This window comes from Serinus canaria, chromosome 1, assembly GCF_022539315.1.
Source record: "Serinus canaria isolate serCan28SL12 chromosome 1, serCan2020, whole genome shotgun sequence".
Classification (NCBI taxonomy): Eukaryota; Metazoa; Chordata; class Aves; order Passeriformes; family Fringillidae; genus Serinus; species Serinus canaria.
This window is the reverse complement of record NC_066313.1, coordinates 27,273,590-27,281,625: the sequence shown is the minus strand read 5'-3', so window position 1 is coordinate 27,281,625 and position 8,036 is coordinate 27,273,590. Positions and strand designations below refer to the sequence as shown.

The window sequence follows — 8,036 nt, the reverse complement described above, 5'->3', positions numbered from 1 at the left end:
AGTCTGAACATGGCCTTTCTCTCTCCACCTCTTGGCCTCCTTTCCAAGCTTCTATTTTTCTGTGCCTGAAGAGTAGCTCTCATTTAAAACAGTGCAAGACTGCAGTTCCATACAGCAGTATTGTAGTCTCCTTTACGTATCACTCAGAGGTGGGTAAAAGTAAAAGTCATAAAAGTGCACACTTTGTTTGCTTTGCCCCTAACTTGCTTCTCAGAAAGTGTTTGTGCTTGATGTTTATGGTTCTAAGCATGGTACTGTGATGGTCACTGCAGGTGAAACTTCTCTTTGTGGTAAGCACCAATGTTTCTACACTTCAGAGACCTGAAACCTACTCTTGATCTTTTGCCAGTTTGGGGAAAATCTTTAATGACTCCTTGCAAATTGATCCAGTAAATGTCTTGAGGATTTGTATAGAATGAGTAGAGAATAAGTCATCCATTTATTTTTCTTACTGTAGTTGTTGCTAGTTTGTAGGTATTGTTGTGAGAGGCTGTTTCCAGACTATGTTATTAAAAGTTTGTGCCCACAACCACCAAGGAGTGCAGGGAAGAACAATGCTGGGATAGAGAAGCAGTAATTCTGCTCCTCACAGAGCTATCAGAGGACCATAGCCTTGGTATCTGGGTAGGAGACCTATCCAGTGGAGTCAATGGGAAGGATTACCTTGTGGGTTAAAGGGAAGTTTCCCCTCTGAAGGGCATGGGATGTGTAGGGGGGAGATCAAAGGCAGGAAATAGGAGTGATCAAGGATGGGAAGTGCCATGGGGAAAAACTGACAGGAAGAAGGCACAGAAGGAGGTGGCTGCACGCACACAGTACACTTGTCTGGCCATGCCCTGTGTGTCATCAGTGCAATCTGTCCTGCCTTCCTAGTAGCTTTTTTTTTTGTTGCTGTTCTTTGCATGGGATCTGTTCAGTGCAAGTGGAACTGAATGCCAGCAACTGGACAGACCTGAGTGCATTCATATTGTGTGAGTGTGTATGTCCTTGTGTTATTGCCAGCAAAATCAAGACAGAGTAGCTGGTGAGTAAGAGAAGAGATTTGAGAGCCAGGACATGGCATGGCTGGCTAAATGCTGCGAAGACAAGTGGGAGTGAGCTGCTCAAGCTCTCAGGAGCCACTCATGGGTCTGGAGACCAGCTGAAAGAGTAGAGTTTGCATCTGAGTGTGAGGATGCTGGGAGACCAGGGAATCCTGGAGCCAGCTGCTGGGTAGAGCCAATATCTGAGGCTAACTCCTAGAGGGCTCCAGGGTGTGTGTGTGTGCACCTCTGCATGCCCACCACTGCAGCAGGACTGCAGGCCTTGAGGATTTGTGTAACCTGGTGCCAGCAACTGAGGAGAGCAACTCAGGCTCCAGGGCTTGGAGCCAGCTGCAGGATGGCTGGTCTTGGGCACTAGAGGGATCCATCGTGTACATGTATGTGTTTCCCTCTAACAGGTTCATCCTGATCAGCCAGAGCTGGGAAGAGGATTAGGCTGTTTGTGCTGTGCTTGCATGTCTGCTCTGCTCTCTGCCTCCGGCCAGTCATGTACGGTGTGCGCGTTTATAGACGTGCACACATTATAGACTTGGGGATTTTCTGTGCATGAGTGCCTATTGGGAATACATGCTCAGGCTTGCTGCTGGCTGTACCCTGAGGACATGGAACTGAACAGCCTTTTCTCTACCAGGCCAGCTGATTCAGCAGCTCCTAACACTTGAAGTTGGAGGGGACCTCCCAGCTCAGAGCAGGGTCAACCACAGCAGGTTGCTTTTTAATACCTTAAAGGATGAGACCTGGATAATCCGTTCCAGTGTTAACTCTCACTGTAAGTTTTTCATTTTGGTGTGTTCTCACAGCTGCTTCTTTCACTGGATACCACTGAGGAATGTCTGCCTCCTTTTCTACTCCCATCAGGTATTTATAGACAATGATAAAAGCCACTGAAACAGTCTTCTCTTGAGGCTGAACAGCTTCCAGCTCTCTCAGCCTCTCCTTGTATGTCAGATGCTCTAATCCCTTCAAAACCACAGTGGCCTTTCACTGGACTAGCTCCATTAAGTTTATATCCTTTTTCGTACTGGGAACCCCAGAATTGGACACAACACTTCAGGTGTCTCACCAATGCTTAAGTGAAGAGGAATAATTGCCTCCTTCCAGTTACTGGTGATGCATTTGCTGAAATGTAGCTCAGGTACTGTTGTCTTCTTTTGCTAAAGGGCTTGGGTGCAACTTTCTCTTCACAATGACCAGCAAGTCCTTTCTCCCAAAGTTGCCTTCCAGTCCCCAGCTTGTACTGGCCCCTGAGACTATTTCTCCCCAGTCATGAGGCTCTGCCTTTCCCTTGGTTCAACTTTCTGAATCTCCTCTCTTCTCATTTCTCCCCTCTATTAAAGTGCCTCCATGCGGCAGCACAAGTATCTGATGGATCAACCTCTCCCACTTCCCTATCACCTGCAGTGACAAGCCAAAGTTTACATGTGCGTGACACAAGCTCATAATCTTGTCAGCCTCATCAGGGCTTACCTGCTAGCTTGGGTATCTGCCAGGTAGCACCTTTCCTGGTTACCTGTACTTCATGTTAAAGACATCTATTGCTAAGACTGATACACTACAAACTCAGAGCTTTGCTTTTCAGCTTTCTCTCTTGCTATAGTTACAGTGACTTGAGTAGCCATGGTCTCTGTCAAATAGAAACCAGCTTTCTTGCATCAGGTTGCAGTTCTTTGGATCTCTGCTTCTCAGCCCTCCTGTCATCTCTGGTTAAGCAAGGCCTTTACAGAAGCAGCAGTGGTAATTTATAGCCTTAAGAATTTAGAGCATTATACAGTTATGGAAACAGTTATCTCTAGCAAGTCACATTGCTGAATGTGTAGCACTCACCTTCACCAACCTAGACTTGAAAAATAAATCTTGAGGTAGCTACTCTTCCTGAGTGGGAGAAAGAAAAATTCTCAATGATGTTCCTGAGACTTTCTCCTGGACAGTCTAGTCTGCAGGAGAAAGAAATACTACTCACATGTATTTCATCAAACACAGCAGTAGTTGCTAATATTTATGATTTAGGAATGATCACAGGATCTGTAAAACAATGGACTCGGATGTTAGCTAGATATGCCTGTAAATGGGTTGAAAAAAAATCTGAAGTGATCAGCTGCAAAGGTATCCTTTAATCCTAATGCAATTGTACTTCCATGTTACATCTGCAGTTAAATGGACAAAGACCATTGGCTGAAACAAGATGGATGTAAGGACCCTGCTGGGACTCATGATATGTATGCTAAATGTCTCAATCACATTTGAAATAAGCCAAAGAATTCCAACACAGCCTGCTCTGCCACAGGTTTATTTACAAAATATTATTTACAGACTATAACTGTCTTGAGATCTGATAAATAATAACATTTCCTCCACAGAGAAGGAGTAAGACAGACCACCTACACATTTTTCTGTTACAAATACCCTATTCCAGCCAAACCAGACTAGTGTCTCTTTTAAAAAGGGGCAGAGAAAAATGGATATGTATAGGCTTTTCTGTCCACGGCATAAGAGAAGGTATTAAGCAGTTTGGAGGGATGTAAATCTTCCCACTGAAGTGTGCATGTGCAAAACAGCAACACGCTGAGGTGATGTGATCACACAAGTTATAGCGGGGTGTGCTTCTACTCCCAGTTTCTCTTCCAAAGAAAAAAGTACACCACAGAGTGGTGTTCAGGCAAGAACAGCTGCATTACAAAATATATGCCTTACCAGCAGCCTTGTGAAGACCGAATAGTTTGTTCCTGATGCAAAATAAGAAAGACAGAAGGGTGCTGAAGTGAGAAGGAATATATGCCAAGGAGTGAATGAGCCCTGTCTCCACCTATCTGTTTTCTTGTGCCTGCTCCCTGAATGTCCCAGTCTATCTTGAACCCTCATCTCCAATCTTAAAACGTTATCCACCACCCTCCACCCACTTTGTATTCCATGTGATATACTGAGGGTCTGAAAGTCCAGTATGAGGACTACTGGGCCTACTTAGTGCTGCACAAAGTGGACTGCAGAAAACAGAATATTTTCCAAGACCAGCGCTCTGAAACGTACTGATGGCTGCTGTAGAGCTAAAGCAAGGGGGAACAGAAATGAGAGCAGGTGGTGTTGCCTCATTAGCTTTTTCAGTTCTGGTTGTTTTGCTTTGCTTGTCCAGTCACTCATTTGGAAGCAATTGCCATAGGAATGATTCCAAGTGATATCTGGTAAGGATGGGCATTTTTCAAGCTTAAGAATGCAACGACTGATCACTCCTTAAAGCCTTGGATGCTGCACAAGATCCTCTTCTGGTGGCCTGGAAGTGACACTCCCATCTGTTTCAAGTCCCTGAAGGAAATGGGAAAAGAAAGGAAAAAATGAATTGCTATTCTTGTTCCTTAGGGACAAGGGTGTGGGTAAGGGCAAGAACAGTTACTCGGCATTAGTTCAGAAACCTTCCTTTTCCTCGGTGCCTCCTAGGGCACCTAACTTTTCTCTAGATGGAAGAAACTTCTAGATATTCCTGCCTTTCCTGGCTACCTCTGCCCACCCAGTCAACTGACCTCTTCTACCTCGTGGCTAGGCCTGTGCTCCCAGTAAATCAGGACCTGTGATTAAACCAGCTTTATGATAGGGGCCAGGTCTCAACCCTTCAGCAGGTCTGTGCCTGCTCATTTGGTTGGAGTTGGCTGAACATCCCTGACCAAATAACACAGCTGTGTTCTGAGTCCTTCTGAGGAGCCCAGAAAGATTTGCTCTATGACACAAGAGTGCCTGGCTGATGGAGTGGGGGGGTATATCACTAGTCTATATGGAGTTTGTGGCAAGGATGTTATCCTACTATGTCCTATGAGAGTGGCGAGATGGTCAGGTTAGAGATCTGTTTGCCATCTATTCTTTCCCTTTGCTGTTTGTGTCTCATGTGAATTCAGAGCAGCTGAAGACCCCTGAAGAGCCTCAAGCATGGACATGATAGTTGGGGAATTAGTCTCACAGTTTGCTGCTCCCAGTTCTTGGCTGATTCTTCCCTTTTAGGTCAAGAAGCCAGTCAACTTCCATTTAACTGCATGGGGAAGGAAGGAGAGAAGCCTTCCAAGTAAATATGACTGCCTGTTGAGATCGCACAGGGATGAGCACAGCAACTTGTAGCCAGCCTGAGGTGCCCTGTGGGAGCCTGGCCTGCACTTACTCAGCAGTGAGCTCCAGAATGGACTCCATGGTGTCCAGGCCAGCAGTGCGGAAGTTGGAGATGTAGCGCTTCATGCGAATGGATTCCAGCCACTCGGGGATGGACCGGTAGGGGATCCCATCGGATCCACTGCAGCTGGGCAGACGGAGTGTTACCCTAGGGACACAGAAACCCTTCATTAGCCAGGCTGCCACTTGAAATGGACAGCAACCAAAGAGGAAGCAAGCACCCTCTGCCAGGGGTGAGCCAGCTAATCTGCTCTCTGCACAGTGTGGTCAGAGCAGGCCAATGGCTCTGCCCTCTGTCACCAGGAGACAGAGATGGCCACTATCTTCTGCACACGGAGCACTCAAGGTGCATCTTTCCAGTCTGCAAGGCTCTCACTGCCTCTCCTCCTGCTGGGGACAGGGAGATGAAGTGCCAGAGTTAACCCCTCCTCCTCTGGTGACTGCTAGCTTACCTGGGATCAAAGTCTGCAACAGGCCGGAGGAGCTGGGGACTTGAGATGAAATGTTGCAGCTGTGCCCGGATTTCCTGAAAATGAGGCCGCCTCATCCGATCGTGTGACCAGCAACTCTTCATGAGTTCGTAGAGGATAGATGGGCAATCCACAGGAGGGGGGAGCCGGTAGCCATCCTCTAGGCTTTTCATTACCTGCACAGAGGACACAGAGAAATCTGGCCAAGAGCAGAGAGTGCAGAAGAGAAGCCAGAGACCTCTGGGAGCAGCTATTCCCCACTTCACAATGTGCAGCCAGGGAGGGGTTTGTGTAGATTACACACGTATGACACAGGGTTTGGGCAGCATGGCACAGGATCAAAACACCTAAGGGATGCCAAAAACTTAAGTGGCATATGCATGTGTTTTCAGTCCTTTACTAGTTTAGCTCCCATTTGCCACTCAGGACATGCTCATGAGAAGTGAGGAAAAGTGCGGACCAAATGGTCCTGGCACAGTGAGAGAAGAGGAACCAGACTCTGAGGAATAATTTTAACAGCATGTGCTGAGCCTAGAATAAGACCAGACATAATGCACCAGAGCCAGAGGAAGGAGAAAACAAAACCAACAGAAAGTATCCCCAGATCCAAATGCCGTGTCTGACTTAAACACTCTTTAATTTGGCTTCTTGCTGTTGACACCTCAATACTTATTGCCCTTGACTTGGTTGCACTGATTTTAAGCAGGGAGGGAAACACAATAGTTATGCATTCACAAGAAAGTCAAGACTGCAGGCTGAGGTAGATCTACAAAAGTTTTTCCCACATGCCTTTTTTATTTTTAAATCAACTCTTGAACTCAGTGGCTGTTACCTCTTGATTGGTCATATGCCCATATGGCTTGTCACCAAATGACAGCACCTCCCACATGACAATTCCAAAGCTCCAGACATCACTGGCTGAGGTGAAAATGCGATGAGCAATGGCCTCTGGGGCTGTCCATCGGATAGGAATCTTACCACCCTGTAAAACAGCAGAAACGTGGTGTATCCAGCATATATCAAGCTGTATTTCTCCACTGTTTTCATGCAAGGACCTTACAAAGTGGTTCAGAGATTGAGCCCACTTCATTTGAAGTGACATTTAACCACCCCAGGGAAATTTCTCAAAAGGAGAAAAATATTCTTGGAAAGTAAATGAGTTTAAACCCTCTGTTCAGTTGAACAGTACACAAAATCTCTGCTGTGGGAGTAAGAGCCTGACACCAGCCACAGCCCTGCTTTGAAGGACACCACGCATTAGAATTACTGGAACTTTCATTGAAAGAGACATGGAGATGACTCTAGCCCAAAACTCTGATCACAGCGAGGCTATCTTCAAAGCTAGTAACTGAGTAATTTAGTAACTGAGTCAAAGAGATCTTATTTTGCTTCTCATTTTAACACAACAGTCCCTCTGAATTTCTTAGCAAACAAAATCAACCTGGACTCCAGAGACAAAAGCACCACCTTCTGAACCATCCACACCATGACTTGCAATTTTACTAAAGATTTTCCTCAGAGCCTACAGTAAATTTACAAGGCTGAAAGATTGGGTTTGCATTACCTTGGTTTCATAGGTTCCCTCTGCATCATTCTCCAAAATTCGGGAGAGACCAAAGTCAGACACCTTGCATTGGAGACTGCGTGTCACCAGGATGTTGCGAGCAGCCAGATCCCGGTGCACGTAATTGTGTTCTGAAAGGTAGGTCATGCCAGAGGCTATTCCCTGCAGCATGCTCACAAGCTGCACAGGGCTAAATTTTTCCTCATTCTCCTGCATGGAAGAAGAAGAAGAAGAAGTGAGAGAAGTGACACAGATCCGCTTGGTTCTAGTCTGTGACCTTATCAACATACAAAAGTGGGCAGTGGTGAACAAGCAAAAAGGCAATGCTTGTTCAGCATTGCCCAAAGGCCCCAAAATGCAGCCTAAAGGCCCCAACAGGTTCCCACTAAGGGACTGGTGGTGGTCTCCAGTCATCATTAAGCAGTTGCATTTCAACTACCAAAAAACGTCACTCTCGTCACTGAACAAACTGGATGGCATTAAGCTTCTGCTGCTGACACTGGAAATGCCAGTAAGCAGCAAGTAAGTGGATGTCTAGATCTTACTTCTAGTCTTACATTAGGGCCCTAAATCCAGGTCAAATGCAAGTTCTGACAATACACAAGCCTATTACAGATTGGACTTTCTCACCCGGAGGAAGGTATCCAGTGCTCCATTTTCCATATATTCAGTGATGATCATCATTGGCCTCCCTTGAGGAAGACAAGAGGGTTTCAGCCTTTTTCAAATTCTACTCATGCCTTTCAATCCTCTCCATATTCCCCAACACAGAGAACCATGTCCCACCCCAGCTAACACCCCCACTCCACTGGC

At 46.2% G+C, this 8,036-nt stretch overlaps 1 protein-coding gene across 2 annotated transcripts in view; it reads right to left on the bottom strand.

Annotated features, from left to right (window-relative positions):
* Positions 1-3,314: 3,314 nt before the first annotated feature.
* Positions 3,315-8,036, bottom strand: part of EPHA1 (EPH receptor A1) — a 34,236-nt gene continuing 29,514 nt past the window's right edge. For both annotated transcript variants that reach the window (XM_050970856.1, XM_009102652.4), the window contains exons 13-18: positions 7,854-7,915; positions 7,224-7,433; positions 6,492-6,641; positions 5,642-5,835; positions 5,182-5,337; positions 3,315-4,340 (exon numbers count right to left, since the gene is read on the bottom strand). In XM_050970856.1, coding sequence (XP_050826813.1) covers positions 4,262-4,340; positions 5,182-5,337; positions 5,642-5,835; positions 6,492-6,641; positions 7,224-7,433; positions 7,854-7,915 — 851 coding nt within the window. In that variant the 3' untranslated portion in view covers positions 3,315-4,261. The remainder of the gene's footprint in view (positions 4,341-5,181; positions 5,338-5,641; positions 5,836-6,491; positions 6,642-7,223; positions 7,434-7,853; positions 7,916-8,036) is intronic.